The 16,717-nt window shown below is 41.3% G+C and overlaps 2 protein-coding genes and 1 long non-coding RNA gene across 3 annotated transcripts in view; 1 reads left to right on the forward strand and 2 right to left on the reverse strand.

The window, feature by feature from the left end:
- The window catches only part of LOC136049712 (uncharacterized), a 134,030-nt gene that overhangs the window by 106,745 nt on the left and 10,568 nt on the right, over positions 1–16,717 (forward strand). The window contains exon 4 of the long non-coding RNA XR_010622329.1: positions 16,222–16,403. This is a non-coding gene — a long non-coding RNA (uncharacterized LOC136049712). The remainder of the gene's footprint in view (positions 1–16,221; positions 16,404–16,717) is intronic.
- LOC136049518 (arylacetamide deacetylase-like 4) lies at positions 241–7,167 on the reverse strand. Its single transcript, XM_065737816.1, has 4 exons — positions 7,012–7,167; positions 3,411–3,627; positions 2,581–2,644; positions 241–1,079 (listed from the first exon to the last, which is right to left on the reverse strand). The coding sequence occupies exons 1-4, from the start codon at positions 7,165–7,167 to the stop codon at positions 302–304; spliced, it is 1,215 nt and encodes a 404-aa protein (XP_065593888.1). The 3' UTR covers positions 241–301.
- LOC136049709 (arylacetamide deacetylase-like 3) lies at positions 13,528–16,313 on the reverse strand. The gene is made up of 3 exons (XM_065738166.1): positions 16,230–16,313; positions 15,417–15,480; positions 13,528–14,457 (listed from the first exon to the last, which is right to left on the reverse strand). The coding sequence occupies exons 1-3, from the start codon at positions 16,243–16,245 to the stop codon at positions 13,686–13,688; spliced, it is 852 nt and encodes a 283-aa protein (XP_065594238.1). The 5' UTR covers positions 16,246–16,313; the 3' UTR covers positions 13,528–13,685.

Below are 16,717 nucleotides of genomic sequence, written 5' to 3' on the forward strand. Positions count from 1 at the left end.
ACTTTGTTAAGCTGAACTGCACTGTGAAACATTAGTCATGGGTCCCAGACCTCTTATGGGTAGAGGAGAAAACTGTGAAGAGATGGTAGGCAAAATCAGGTGATTTTGTCTTTCTTCAATCATAAGTAAAAACGAAGTGAAAACTGTCACAAAATCTATTTTTTGGGTAAAAAAAAAACAGGCAGAGCCAATGCAGAAATTTCAGATATTTAACAGAAGGAAAACTGAGGGTGTTTTGGAAAAAAAGTCTTTGCAGTTAGGGAGAGATAGGAATCAGGAAGGGAAAGCAAATGAAGGAAGTTTACATCAATCTTAGAAATTTTGTTATCTTTTCCAGGCCTTTAATTCCAGATTGGAATGTCACCACCTTACCATAAGCAGCTAGGAATATTGTTCCGTGGAACCCCTCTTCCAGATGGCACAAGGTCACTTTTATGCCGTGATCCTCTAATCGTTTCTTGTACAGCAGTCCATCATCTCTAAGCACATCATATTCACAGGTCAGAATGAAAGTCTCAGGAAGTTGGGCAATGACACTGTCTTCACACAGCAGTGGTGAAAATAAAGGCTCAAGAAAAGGCTTGGCCAGTTTGTAGAGTTCTTCTGAGTATGGTGCTGGTCCTGGAGGTGTGTAGCCTCTCGTTTTAAATTCATGAGGGATATTATCAGCACTCAACCATTTCTGATACTTCTGTCTTCTCTCTGCTGAAACATGGGTACCTTTAAGTAATGTGTTTACGGCAGACAAGTCTTTATTGAGATACTTCAAACCAAGAATGATGGTTCGTTCCCTTATCAAAACAGGAATTTTGGCATTCTGCTGATAAGAAGGCAAATCAAAGTCTGCAGCCTGGAGAAAAGGATATATTAAGATTTGTGCTCTCAGCTTTGGGACATCTCTTCTGTTCACCAGTGCTTGGGCAACAGCAGCAGTGATTGTACCTCCACTGCTGTCTCCACAGACAATAATGCGGGAAGGGTCTACTCCATAATCTTGTGCCGTCTTCATGAAGTGTATGGTGGCAGTGAGACAGTCCTGGAATTGGGTTGGGTATGGGTACTCCGGAGCTAGGCGATACCTAAATAGGAGTAGAAGGGTTTCAACATGGTCATATCTAATGAGTGGTCCCCTTGCTGTCTATTCATTCATGCATTCATACATTTCATTCTGAAGATGGGAAAATATTCCGAGACTATAATCACAGCAACAGAAATTATAATCGTTATTGCTTGTGATATATGAGGGCTGTGCCAGAAGGAAGGCCTCCTATTTTATGATGTTGGCCCAGGACATCAGGGGCAGATGTTGGTGGGACAGCAGTAGATGTTGAACATTCCCACCAATATCCCATCACATTCTGTTGCTGTGTGATCAATGGCAGCAGAGGGACAGTCTGATACACTGGCATCTGACATGGAAGTGCACATGGAGCAAAGGGGTGGAATTTAATTCCTCCATGCAGAAAAATTACATCCCATTGACGTTCCTTGACACTTGCTGAACATTTATGGAGATGTAACAGTGGATGTGAGCACAGTGAGGGGTGGGGGGTGAATTTTTGTAGCCTTGACAGTGGTCACCTCCTCTGGTGCAGATTTGGATGTGCGTGGCATGCAGGCTTTTATTCATTGCTGGTGACTACATTGAAAAGTAGCTGATAATTTGCTCCATCTAATAGTGCTACTGTGCTCTTTGTTGGAATCCATGTATCTTTTGTATTCATGGAAATAAATAGGAGACATTACTTTCAGAGCAATCTTTATTTACTGCTTGTAGTGTATGAAGGGGTTCAGTGTATTATTGTCTCTTTGCAACACATATTGTTAGTTCCCTATTTTTCAGCTGGCTGAGGACACATCCTGGGTTATTGGGGAATTAGATGGCCAGGCATGTACATATGAATCAGCTATCAGCAGTTCTCATTAGAAATCAAAGTGTATAGAGATTATGAGTGTAGAAAATCTATCACAAAATACAAAAAATCTTCAGTGTTTTCCTTAAAGCTGAGTTCTTTACAAACAGAATCAACTAGAGCTAATGGCTCTGAGCATTTTAGGATGTAAATAGCAATTAGTGCCATTTCAATCCAGTTCCAAGGCATGAACTTCTAAAATGTGGTTCTTTTAAAAATGCATTACCACTCGTGAAAAAAAGATGTTAGATTTTTCATCTGGGATGAATTTCAGGTTAGATGTGGACTCCGTGAGCACACACACATTTTCAGAACTCTGAATGAAATGAGTATTGAGGAGTCTGGGCAGTTGTGCTTTTAACAGGTATTTCTAACACGGTGTTGGCTTCAAGTTATGTGCATGGCTTTAGGAAATAAAACTGTCCTCATCCAATGGTAGCTACAAATTATTCCAATGGATTTTATTTGGAAATTAGCAAGTGGGGATTAGTTGAGTAATTCTTTCTAAGAGTCATTAGTGCTAGTGAAGCACGTGTGATCGTTATGTACAAGTGCTCTATGGGGTTTGCAGCGAGCATGGCTTTCAGGAACTAATGCATTAAAGAATTAGGAACCCAGGAGGAGATAGGAAGGGCTGCTGCACTGTGCTTGGATTAACCCTACTTACCCAACAGACACAACCACTGAATTGGTTTTCCTGGAAAGATAGCGGCATGTTCTTTCATAGGCTCCTGTGTAAAGAAAACATAAAAATATCTTTCAATTGAATTGCAACTTGCTTTAAATGTAAGTCAGAATCAAATATTCTGAAGATTTTATCTCTGTTTTGTGGTTATAGCTTCACTGTAAACTTCCTACTGCTGGTGTGATCTAATCTGGACATCGCTCATAGCTTTATTTGCCAGAATCTTCTTGACAGAAAGACTACTGGAATTTTTACCATCCATTGTTTCAGTCTCCTCACTGAAAAGATAATATAAGCACCATTGCTGCCATAGCCAAAGTGGGATTGAAGATGAGAGCCAATTAAGAATTAAAAAAAAAAGCAGCTAAATCTTGCACCTTTTCCTGTACAAGTGACCCCAGTCTGATTGCTCACCCCTTTCCATTCCAACTTCCAAACTGTATTTTTTCCTTCTAAGCACTTCCATTGTGAGCAAACATAATAATACACACATGCACATCCATGCTTGAACATGGCTGTGAGCACAGATCAGGCCCTTGGATAAAGAGAAAGAAAATTCTTATGAACTTCTCAACTTTTCTCATAAACCTGAGGGAGATGAACAAGTGATCAGAGGAGTTCTAGGCACACAGTCTGTGTAAAGATAATTTAATAGAATACCTCCTGCTCGTAAATAAAATGATCCTGTGTCCTGACATGATTATTTTTAATTTATCATAATTAACCAACTACCTCTTCTCATAGTTTAATAAATGCCATGGTAGGTCAGTAATTACAGTGCATGTTTAGTTTACAGTATTTACATTACTTACGAATGCTTCCAAACCGCCCAACCCCGCCATGAAAGTAGAGGACTCCTCTCCTTTGGCCAGTGGTTGATGTTTTTGGCTGGTACAGTCTTACTTCAACCTTTTCGAAGACTAAGTCCGTGATAATAAGATGCTTATCTTTTGGTGGTGGTATTCCATCCATTACTGTTCTGATGAAGCTGACCTCTGACATGATTCCAAGTTTTTCCAGTACTATTGCCTGTTAATGAAGGAAAAGAAACCACAAATCAGTGCAAATCTTAGAAATACTAGATGACAGCATGATGTTTTACAAACAATCTCATTCTGCAGCAGTGAAATCCTGGCTTAGTCTCTATTCATGGAGTAAATCTCAAGCTATTAATAGGAGACAGACGTGTCAATTACTTCCACTTGGTAGGTCTTGAAGCAGCCCTTAGAAGATCATTTTTCCATAGCATCTTCCACAGCCAGCTCCTGAACAAAGGTACTCTTGAGCCTTGGACACGGTTGGACTGGATGGTTTGCTGTGCTGCCATTATTCCTGTGTATGTATTTCAAAAAGAATTTACATACAGCTCATGTCTTCACATCCCACTGTGAGAGTCACCTGTCTTTCACTTCACCTTTCACAAAGTTCGGTGTAGGTATCTCATTTTATGACATTTGAGGAGCTGATCCCCTGTGCAAGAGGGATCATTCTGTGGTCCAGTTTTATTCTCATATTGGTTACTTCTACCAATCTCCTGTATGATAACCACGGGAAAATAATTGTTGTTTCTTTAATCCTTCAGTGCCCTCTGGTATTCTCTTTCTTCACACTAGTGCTTTTGTAACAGTAAAGGTTACAACTGTAATTAACTACGTTGTTTGTATATTATACAGATCACTTTTGTACTTTTGTCATGGAAATACAAAAAAAAAAAGAAGAAAAAGAAACTAAAAAAGGAGTCCTTATCAGCTGCTGTGCTTAATGCTGACAGTCTAACAGGCAACTGTTGTTAAATGTGTGACACTTTGACTGAGATTGGTGTTCGTTTATATTACTCTCAGTCACTTCACTGTTAGCTCTGATTATCTACTGTGGATTACTGCAACAAAGTACAACTGCCACATATATCCTATCAGAGGATCATTGAATGGTTTGAGCTGGAAGGGACCCTAAAGGCCACCAGGTCCAACCCCATTGCACTGAGCAGGGACACCCACAGCTCCAGCAGTGCTCACAGCCCCTCCAGCCTGAGCTTGGGGCTTTCCATTCCATTCCATTATGCAGAACATCAGTTACTGGGATCAGGACATGTAAACTTCATATTTATTTCCGGTAATATGCAGACAAAATTTTTATCTGGTGGTGGTGTTTTAAACTGCACAGTGATAAGAATCATCAGCGTTGGCATTTTCGCTGTTTCAAGTCCATTTTCCAGCTCTCTCAGAATGTGGCACTGTGTTTTCACCTACAGTTCCCGAAAAAAAGCCATCCTTTCCACATCAGCTGCAAGACCAGGCTGGTACAGGCACACTTAGAATATACCTAAGCTATTCACCACCAATTTATTATCAGAGATCCCATTTTCAGGATCTTCCTGTTCATACAACTTGCCTTTTCACAGATAATTAACCAAGTCCATCAAACACGACCTGCGTTTTGGCATTTGCAAATATGTGCAGCTGCTCAGTATGGTTTGTAAAGCGGTCGTCGGACTGTTTGGTTGCATAGTGACCTCATGTGAAGTGCTGTCACCTGAGTGCCTCTGCCATCCGTGCACCAAGTGTGTGGCCACCAGCAGTCACTCACAGTGCAGTGCTGTGCTCCAAGAGGAAAGCAGTGTGAAAGGCAGAGAGGAACCCAAGTGGAAGTGGGAGTGCAGACACATGCTCAGGCAGAGGAGCAGCGCTGCCTGCAGAAGGGAGGTGACAGCTGTGCTAACTGCAGTGTTAGAGCCCTTTCTTCTCCCTGCACAGGTACACAGAAGTTATGCGTGTTGCATGCTGTGCCAGCCCTTCTGCCTAAGTCATTACTAGAAGAAACTGGGTCCAAGATGCTTACAGAGCTATTAATGCAGTAGGTAGCATAATGTAATCATCCCCTCCACGTTTGCACCTCACTGCAACTCAGTTTCCCAGACAGAGTTAGTCCTGTGTCCTCTGGCTACCTCTAAAATCTATCTGTTTTTCTTCTTATAGGCCAAATGCTAGACTGATCCTGTAAAATAAAGAATGTGTAGATTTTTCAGTGCATAAATTTGATTAAGACATACCTCATTTTATTTAAGTATATCCTCAGAGGTGAATGCGGGTAGTTCTTCATAAAACTTACTGGATTGTGCACAGTTACATCAAACTATTTTGTCTCCAGTGACTTCACATGCATCTTTTGTCTGGATTTGCTGTAGAAGTCTTTAATTTTCCCTATAGCTTTATCCTAATGGGTTGCCTTCCCTGGAGAGGATCTGGCAACTTTGGACTGCAGCAACCAGAGCCCCTGCAGGGTGGATGTCACATTGAGTGACGTGGTGAGTGGTGGGGATGGGTTGTTGGTAGGACTTGGTGATCTTGGAGGTCTTTCCAACCTTAATGATTTTATGACTTTCTGACTCAAACTTCACTTGCATTTACGCTTTTGTTTAACATTAATCATCTTATCTTTTGCTCCTGGTGTGGCACAGTGCTTTTCCTTGGCCCTCTCACTGGCCAACAGCATGGATATGAAACGATAAGATCTGAAGTTGAGAACTACATTAGTTACCAGAGAGTTTGCCCTCCTGCATACAAATTACACCAAGATAAAACTTTGATGGAAAGAGGCCATTCAACCAGTGTTTTGAAAATGTGGAGCTCCACACATAGCACAGTAAATGTAAGAAAACTTCATGTGACTTCAGTTGCTGTCCTGTCCTATTGCACTGCTTCACTATTGTAGCAGTGTTCAGACCTGGGTGAGGCACTCCTCAGGGCTCATAGTGAGTCACGTCCCTAGGAACTTACTGTCTGACTTTAAACAAAATGTAATAAGCAGTGTAGCAGGGAAAAAGGAGAACAAAATAATAGCAGTAGAAGATGGAATTTCAGTGAAGTGTCATGCACGACCCAAAGAAAGGGAACATTTTTTTTTCATCATTTGAAAGAAAAGAAGCTTGATTTAGCCAGCACAGGAGCATTTTTTTAGCTCAAAATAGGAAGCCTCATAGACACTCTGAAAGTGAAAGATGAATGTAGCACCTGCCTTTCAGATGGCTCAGAAGTAGTCGTGTATTTATAGGGGAGAGCTGAGCTCAGTACATCGTTTAGTTGCTCATTCTGTACATAAGCGCAGTGCTGTGCAGAGCAGAAGTTTAGCATATATCATGCAGCAGCCTCAGCACTGCTTCAGGCTGCAGGATTTAAAAGCTAGAACTTAAGCCACTGGAAAAAACATGAGGTATGATGCTGTCTGCAGAATCTTATTCTCCATGTTGCACAGCAGGCAGTGGGGCTGAGCCACAGGTATTCACAATGGTGCTCACATTACCAAATAAACCCAGCTGTGTGCTTGCCATGTATTGATTGTAAAACATTTCACCGACCCCTTATCCCTCTATCAGAAATCAAATTAAAAATGCAGCTTTAAGCCAAGTGTACTTACCATACCGAAACCAAAGTTCATGATGTAGTGAAAAGCGTAAAGCTTTTTGCGCTCACTAAATCCAGGTGGGATTTTTGCTGTGGGGTGTTCATAGTAGAATACCATTGCCACAAATAAAGTCAGAACAACAAGGAAAATGGTGACGAGAAGTTCCATCTTGGTGCGGTGTTATGAGGCAAATGGAAGGAGCAGCAGTGCCCTCCTTCCCCCTCCGACTTTTGAAGTATTTCTGAAGGTAAAGGCGCAGGTTTAGCAATTCCCTTCACATCCCATCATCCAGCTTTTAAAAATCCCGATAGGAAGGTGAAAACATGTGGCAATCAAACCATACAATTAAACAGACAGTAACAATTAGTCATGAGGGAGGCTTGCATAAGCAGTTTTTCATATTTACAGCTAACGTGTTTTGGTTCTGTGCCCATTACCATGTGTGCCTGACATATCATCAGTGTTACAAGAAGATAAAAACTTATTACGTCTCTCCCTAATGCTTGAATACAGTCGAGCCTGTATTATTTCTGAGTTCATGTGCAACAGGATTTCTTAGTAACCACCTTCAGAGCTGTTTGATTTCTTGATATACTGTGCCCCCACACCTTCCTTTTTCAGACCTCTGGTGAAATCTAGCTTTCAGCGTTGCAGATGTACCTCCTCACCTTTTGTTGGTGCTGGTCATATGAATGTCTTGTTTGCTTATGTGTCCATACGCACACACCTCCATCTAGAATGCATTTACCCTATTCCTGATCTTCAAGCCATTGATTTTTGTCAACCTTTGATTTGAGACGTGCTATGGAGATTGATAGCAGATGATGTGTGACAATTTTGTATGAGGAGGTATAGAGAATCATAGAATCACAGAACCATTCCAGGTGTAAAAGACCTTTAAGATCACCCAGTCCAATTGCCCATTGCCACCACTTCCACCTTTCATTCTGTTTCTCCTTCTCCCCTCAGCCCACTTCCAAACCCTGCCCAGTCCAACCCAGGGCGTTGCTCTCATGCTGCAGAGCTCGGCCAGCACTTTACATGTAACTGCACGTGATGCGTAGTGCTTAGAAGATTAATTTTTGGTCATGCAAGGCAATACCTAATAACATGCGAATCATTTCTAGACAGTAACAAGCATCATTAGGAACTCTCAATTTTCAGATCAGCATGATCTTAATGTATTTCCTAACACTTCTCATTCACAAAAGCCAACAAAACATTTAGCCAGAATCCCAGATTCAACCAAAGCGCTGAATGAAATCTGACAGGGGTTTTAAATGAGGATTAGCCTACATGCTTTTTGCAGGGATGAATATCAGGGTAATATCAGAGTAACATAGCATCAGTGTGCAACAAACGTAAGGAAACCCATTTGCAGTGGCTCCCTTCTTTGTGTCTGCCTGGGCTCCTCACCTCCAGCTCAAAGCCAAGTTGCACTTTGGGATGGGACTTGATTGACTGATGGACTGACTGATGCTGTGCACTGGCATACAATGACATCTTCGAATCTTGCAGAACTAGAAGCAGTTGCAATCTGAAGCATCAGTGATTTGTCCCTCCTTCGTATCTTTCCTCTAACAAATGAAAGTCTGCAGCCATTGCTACGTTTGGTTGTTGGGTGATATTTTCAACAGCCTCTTGGTTGAGCCTCAGGATACTGCACTCTGTGTCCTCTCGTGAATATGTTGCTGACAGATGTCATTCCAGGTAGAAACGTAACTGCAGTTGGACTTGATGGCTACGGGACAAGTAGCAAGGCTCAGACACCAGCAGAATATTGTGCTCTGTATGTGCCTTCCTCTTGAGCATGCTTTTATTTCCCAGTACACAAATCATTATGCCAAGTTTTAACCTGAAACAAGACAAAAAAAAAATCAGTAGAACAAAGCACACTGTCTCACTCTTAATTCCTCACTTCAGAAACTGTTTATTAATTGTTTAGAATAAACAAGAAGGAACTTAGGCTTAGAGCCTGAGGATTCATTCTCTAAGAAGTTTATTCCACGTTCTGCTTCATCTCCCCACACTGTTCACGTTATCCAACATCTCCTCTTCGACTTTCATTTCCCAACATCCCATCCCAATGTCTCCCTCGCCAGAGGGTTGTTTAGGTTCCTGTTTGTTTATCTTTTCTTATGGCAGCTGTGTCACCCAGCTCCATAAGGGGTGCTGGTGAAAGGCACGTCACCTGTAGCCTGGAGATTGGGACACTCTTGGGAAATGGAAAGCAGGAAATTCAAACTCGACAAGTCTGAGGTGCAGGTTGGATTTCTCACAGCTCGGACAAGAGCATTAGGAAACAGCATTACACAAAACTTGGTTGCAGCTACCTTCTTTAGTATTTAATAGTGAAAGCAATTAATCAGCTTTGTTGAAGTTGTGCTGTCCCAATGCCAGGTGTGGTCTAAGCATGCCTATCAGATGTGGCCCCTCTGGCAATGCCTGTGGCAGAGCCATTGTTCTAAGGTTCTTACCACCCATTGTTCAGCTGGTTTCAAATCTCTTTGGTGCCAGTCCTTATCGAAGTCACTTTACCAAGAGCTGTAAGTCTTGGACTCTTTTGGACGTGTAACTAGATCGAGACATCACAGCAGCCCACCAGCACCCCGACATCACTGTTATAGCATCCACGTGAAAGCTCTGCGCTGAAGTCTGGATAACAGCAGGAGAAGAGACAAACTGGTTGGGTCACGAAGTAGGGAAATTTCTTTGTTTTTCTTGGGAATACAGAGTAGTATTTAACATTTGAGGCATTGATAATGTCCATGGAGTCAACAGAAGAACAGAGAGCTTTTTCTTAGTAAGCAGCAGCACTGCAGCTGGGGTGCTTTCCACCATCTAACCCATGGGGACATGGTGGGGATGGGTTAATGGTTGGATTTTGTGATCTTAGTGGTCTTTGTTGATGGTCAGTGGAGGTGGTGGAGTCACCGTCCCCGGAGGTTTTGAAGAAAAGGGTGACACTGAGGAACATGGTCTAGAGCAGTCACAGGCATGGGTGGGTGGTTGGACCTGATGACCTTAGTGGTCTTTCCAGCCTTAATTACTCTGTGATTCCGTGACACACCAGGTGTGAGTGGCTGCTGCTGCTCAGGTGCTGGGAAAGGGCTCCTGCAGAAGGTGCTCCTTGAGGTCTGTGGAGCATGGGAGCCATCTGGTGCTGGAAAGGTGAACTGGAAAGCTGAACGAGTTGAGTGAAAACCTCACCAGCACCTACTGCCATTGGCTGTAAGCTTGCATACAAGACACTGACAAGCTCTGCTTTGTGTGTGCCTGATTGTATCCATAAGTATTTCTTTGCATGCATGATTCCTTGCCATGACTTCATGCCTTCAAAGGCATTTGTGTGCATAATTCTTTGCAAGTTTCTGCTTGTATTTTAAGTTCCTGGCTATAGCTCTTTGAACGTGTAGACAGTGAGAGGAGCATGCTGTCAGAAAGCATCTGAATAAAGAGGGTAGTAACAATTATGCTGTGTCTTTCCCTAGGAAATAGAAAAAAATATTTAAATGAATGAAAATTTCTAAAGCTAATTCCACACTTCAGAAATTATAAAATGAGTTCTATGAAGTTCATGTGAACATACGCTGTATTTGTATGAGCAAACATTCTAGCTTAAGAATGTAAGACATGGATAATTATTTAAATCAGAGGACAGGAAGTTCCCTGGGGATAATGAGATCGTTCTGCTTTTGAGATTTTAGAAAATATTGGAGTCACCACTAAAAAAGGAATGCTTTGTTTCTGTATTTGCTGTTCTCAAGTTACCCATCTGCACCACCATGGCTGTAACCCTCAATACAGATTTAAATGCTTGTGTTCAAGAGAGCTAATAATACTGCAGACATTATAAACCACTTAATATTTGTATTAAATAAAGACCTGCAGGTAAAGACCATGGAAAAATCTCAATAGTAGACCAGTACAGAGTTTGAAAAGTGGTCCATAAATTAAGTCCAGATGATGAAAAATGAAAATATGTATGGCCTGCTGAACTGACCTGAAGTATAATACACACTGCATTTGTGGTTGGACTCGATGATCTTTGAGTTCTTTTCCAACCTGAGTGATTCTTTGACTCTGTGATTGGATGGGATGATCATCTTTTAACATGTAACATACAAGGTAGAATTGTAGGGACATCCTTAGCTCTTTGTAGAATGTACAAAGTGTTCAGAAGGGTAACTAAAGCAACTTTGGTGACCAACGAGAGATGTGGGTTTCAAAATGGAAAGGACTCTGCTGAACACCAATGTGGCATGGGGAAAGAGGTTGTCTAGCAGGGAACCCATCATTTGGGGAGAGGGGTGTGACAGTTCACAGCAGACTTTGCTCAGTGCAGTCACTGCTCGGGAGGTGGGGAAGCAGCAGAGGAAATATTTTAGAGTATTGCGTATTGGCATATTTGAGAGGTTTTTCCAAGAACCACAGAGATGTTTATGTGACATTTAACACAGAAAAAAAGAAATTGCAAAAGTTAATTATCCGTTGTGTGGTCATTTCAAAATACTAGAAGGATGAAGAGGATCAAGAACGTGACAAGCCAGTCCACTAGGCTGCACTTGTTACTCAACACCATTGTTCAAAAGCTTTATTGGTGCTATTTTCTTACCAAGATGTACAGAACATTCTCCTTTGTTCACATATTTGTCAGATTTGGTCTCAAGAAGCATGCTGATCAAGAAGTGGAGGGAAGGCAAGTCAAAAACTTGAGACAAAAAATGTGCAGACCTTCAGTGGTGATGATAAGAATCTCAGATTTTGTGAAGGAAAATTATTATAAATGAGGTGATGAGCTGGAGAAATTCTATGATCAAATTTACTTAAAAGTGTGGGGTTAATCCTTAAAGGAGATAGCCACAGCCTGGGTGGATTCAGCTGTCTTTTAGGGTGGCCTGATCTGAGAAACATACACCAGAAGTTATATTTGGAGGCTCTTTTGTTGGTTTCTTACGTGTATATTTCCTTATTTTGGTGCTGTGTGCAGGATGACAGAAACAAGTGTCCATAGTGTCCAGATGCAAAGTCAATTGTCTAGAGAGGCCGGGCACTGATGGGCAATGTGTCCCATGCAGCATTGCTGGGGCCTTTGAACTTTTGTTTCAGTTCACTTTGATTACCAAATTCTCTTGCATCAGACAGGAGGAGGGACTTCCATTCCAGAAACTTTAAAAACTACATTTGGGAATCAACAAAAGAGCAAGTAGTGAAGATGTGGTGCCTGTAATAAACTGACCCTGGATAAAGATGAGCCTGATACCAAGAAACCAAAACAAACTTCCGATTTCACATTGAGTTCTATTATCAAAACAAATCCTGCAATCCTCAGTCAGTGCGACTTTGTGAGCTTCATCACTGTTTACTCCTGGAAGAATTTTGTTGCTTGAAGAGCAAATTACTAACACCAGCAAGAGGAAAAAAATGAAACTGAATTTCTATTGTGTCTGTGGAGTACGAGAAAAAAATCATTTCATTTTGCAGAATTCACAAGAAACTGTCGGTTGCTCCGGAGGTTTACAAGTGCTACAGTGTCACCACATTTAATTAATATGGTGACAGCGTGAAGAATTTAACCCAGCATTTTCTTCCTACTCACAGTTCAGCTGGTGGAGAAGAAAGATAACGCCCTGCCTTCTTTCCACACTTTAATCTTCATGGCTATTACAAGAGCAAAGGGATTGCATAACAGTGATGAAATATTTTACAGTTCTTAGGCGTTGCATGGCCAGCTCTTTTGACATGCTCTGGCACTTAGCCAGGCATCTGCATTTACAAATGTTAATCTGTCCTAAAAAACAAATCTACCCTGATGTTGCAACTCAAAGGATGGATTCTATAATTACTTTTTTTCCTTCGTTTTGGATATTAACAGAAACTATTCTATCAGTTTTAGTGCTGTTTTTGTGTTATACCTCAAGTTCTCATCTAATAACTTGATTATTTGTTAGCAAAAGCGTGATGTATATCTCTTCCCTTAATACAGTGATGCCCCTCAGGGAGGAGCTCCACAGATGATAGCTTAGAGGACATTCAGTGATGTTTGTCAGGTTCCACTTGGAATCACTGAACTGTAGAACTGAGTTAGAAGGGACCCTGAAAGGCCAAAGGACCCTTCTGAGTTGCCTCTCTCAGATACTTACATGGGAAGCTCCAACAGCTTTGACTTCTGTAACTCCTTTCTGTGCCACTCATTGTGCTGTAAGCTAAGATCTGCAAATACACTCAGTTCCCTCCTTCAGATTTTACAGCCAGGTCCAACCCCTTGGGCTGCATATATCCTTAGATCAGTGGTGATTACTGCTCATTTCAGGGACTGTGAAAGAATCTTTACCCTCCAGAGGCTCTTGGGGAGCATTTTATCTGTATTCTCATACTGCCTTTGTGTGATCCGTATGCATACACTTATGATTATTGATATATTTCAGGCTTTAAAGTGTGTTTTGCTGTATAAATTGTGATGTCAAAGAACAAAAATTGTTAAAACTGAAAAAGAGAAGCAAAAAGAGGATACCGGTTCATGTATGAAAACAGAAAGGAAGATGGAAACCACATCGTGTTTCCAAGTAGTAACAACTGAAAACCAGAGCAGATTGCACGATCACGACTTATCATTTCTCGATACTAAATGATTTGCTGAAATGCACTCACTCTGCATAGTAATTCACTGCATTCAAAGAGATATTCTAGCAGCCTTTTATGAAGTTTACAATGTGATCCACTATTTTACTCGCTGAGGGAAAAGAGAAAACACCGTAGCCCAAAAAGCACAGTACACCGTGGAAGCCGTCTTCGATGTGGCACCAGGTCACTCTGACACTGTTGTCCTCCAGCCGCTTCTTGTACAGCAGCCCATCATCCCTGAGCACATCATGCTCACAGGTAATAATACAGGTGTCAGGTAGGCAGCCAACAACAGCATCTTCTGCTAAGAGTGGTGAAAATCTTGTCTCGAACACTTGTTTTACTTCCTCGTGGACTTGGGGTATGTATGAGGCGGGTAATGGTGGCTCATAGTCCTGTTTAAATTTCTCTGGGATAAGATCTGGATTTATCCATTTCCTATATTTCAAGTTCATGCTCTTGGGAACATGGGAACCTGCCAAAGTAGCTTCTGTCAAAGAACAATCCTTCCTCAGGTACATCAGAATGGAAGAGACCATCCGTTCTAGGGACAGCAAGCCAATGGTAGCATTCTTCTGGTGAGATGGCAGATTGAAGTTCACAGCTTGGAGAAATGGATAGATCAAGATCTGGGCACGTATCTTTGGGATGTCTGTTCTGTTCATTAGCTCTTGGCAAGTACTAGTCGCATAAGTGCCCCCTGCACTGTCCCCACATGCAATGATCCGATCGGGATCCACGCCGTAGTTTTCGGCAGTCTTCAAAAAGTGGATGGTGGCAGTGATGCAGTCCAAACTCTGGGTTGGATACCTGTGCTCAGGAGACAAGCGGTACCTGGAAGGTCAGAAGGACAGCAGTTTCTACATACACGTGTGTCTGTAAATTGCTTGAGCAGCTTCCCCTCCCATTTTGATCAAAATTCAGATCACCGAGCTTTATTCTAGCATCATTTACAAACACAGGGCCTTACGTAGTGCAACGCCACCACCCATGTTATACAAACCCAAACATTTACTCGGTCTGTGGCCTGAGTGTTTGTGGCAGCAGGGCACTCTGCAGTTGTCCCATTAGGACTGACTGTGGTTACCATAGATGTACATCCTGTGTACCCAAAGGTCCAACTGAGTTTTGGATCCTGAGGGCACTGATTGTTGCATTTACTGTTATATTTCATATTATTATGTTGACAGTATTTTATTATTATATATGAGTGTGGTTTTGTATGTTACTATTACACTTTAATATAATAACAGCAATTTAATAATGCTGTGTTATAAAGCACCATGCAGTGAATGTACTGTGGTGACTAAGTAGCTTCCTGTAGACAACTATTTCAATTATTTTGTTAACTGGGACAAATGGATTATAGGGAAGTGATGTTAACATAAGGTTCTCTTTGTTCAGTTCTTAACCAACAACATGCTTTCTTTGATGAAAGAAAGTCACATTAAAGTGAATGAGAGCAAGATGCACCTCCATAGCCATGGCTCTTTATCCTCTGCACTTGTGGTCTTTCTGGAGAATATTAGTTGAATAAGGAAAAGATAAATACAGCAGAGGCAGCAGTGCAGGCTTTCTCTGTTAGCATTCTTCTGTTGGCTGAATTGCACTGCTTCTGCTTTCCTTTTTTTCCCACTTAATTAAATCAATGGATTAATAAACATCCTAATAACTGCTTTTGTTATCGATAAATCTGAGTCAGGTGTACGTTGCTATCATTCCATGGCATGTGCTGGCTTGCACGTGTCTACATAAGGACAGACAATCCTGGAGTTTCTTCAAGCCCAACTTACCCAACTGACACAACCACAGAATCAGACTTTTTGGCTATGTGCTGGCATATTCTTTCGTGGCTTCCTGAAGAACAAACGTTAATGGAGTTAATGTCTTTGAACACTTGCAGCAATATCTTCCCTTCTTTCATGGTGACTTAACGCTGCAGTTGAAGTGCACGGAGATGACCACCTAACTGCCTCATTAATTAAAACTGCTCCACAGTAAGTTAGGGGGCAGCAATATCCCTGTTAGGATATACTTGAAGATACACTGGGTTTTTCTTCTACTTTAGTTCAGTCCTTACTGTATTTAAAAGACTTGGTTTACTTATTTGCTCAGTAATACATTCTACCTTAAATTACAGAATCCTAACACTTTTTAGTATGTGTTTGTATCTTTTAGAGCTTCTTTAATTACGTATTTGCAATTATCTGTGTTTTCTCTAATAAATTAATAAAAATCAAGCTAATCAAAGGACCTGGGTGCTGTATGCCATTGGGGTAGGGATCCAACAGAGGAATGCAGGAGTTAACAACTTCTGCCATGTTCTCAGACCAAGACAGATGCATTTATTTAGCAGCACCACTTGCTGTAAGGGCCATAAATTGTGCACTATCCTACAAAGAATATTTTAAATATTCAGTAAGGGCCAGATTAAAAGAATTGGAAAAGTAAAAACAAACGTTGCATTCTTTCTGTCTCTCGGTTGTCCAAACTAAGCCTCAGTCACTTCTTAGGTTCAAAAGAATTTTTTAAAACATATAGTTAACTAAGTGTAAGTATTGTAAAAAGTAATGACAGAAAACACGTTTTCTCTTTCAGTTCCTTACTTATGCTCCCGTACATCCCACATCCTCCGTGGAAAAAGACGACTCCTCTCCGTTTGCTTGCAGATGGTAATCTTGGGAGGTAGATCCTCACTGGCACCTCATCAAAATGCAGATCCTTTATGAGGAGCTCTGAAGCCCTGCAGGCCCACAGTCCATTAGAAAACAGCCGTATAGGTATGTGCTTCTTACAGATACCCAAACTTTCTAATTTCTTTGCCTAGATAGAACAGGAAAAATGAGAAATTAAAATAGAAAATCCGAGTCTTTCCACTCTGTTGGGGCCACAGAAGGTCACAGGTGGCCTTTTTCTATGTTATATTTAGGAAAACTGTATTGGGTATTTGCTACTGTATGGGATTTTCACAAGAAAAGCTCTGTGATTTCTGTTGTGAAAGTGAAAATGTACATCTTCATGATTTGAGATAACATTATTTCCCAAAGACTGTTGCAATAGTTGTTCCATTAAATGCCCATATAAATCCCTTCTG

This window comes from Cyrtonyx montezumae, unplaced genomic scaffold (assembly GCF_038088225.1).
Source record: "Cyrtonyx montezumae isolate F1298 unplaced genomic scaffold, pur_monq_1.0 scaffold_21, whole genome shotgun sequence".
Lineage (NCBI taxonomy): Eukaryota > Metazoa > Chordata > Aves > Galliformes > Odontophoridae > Cyrtonyx > Cyrtonyx montezumae.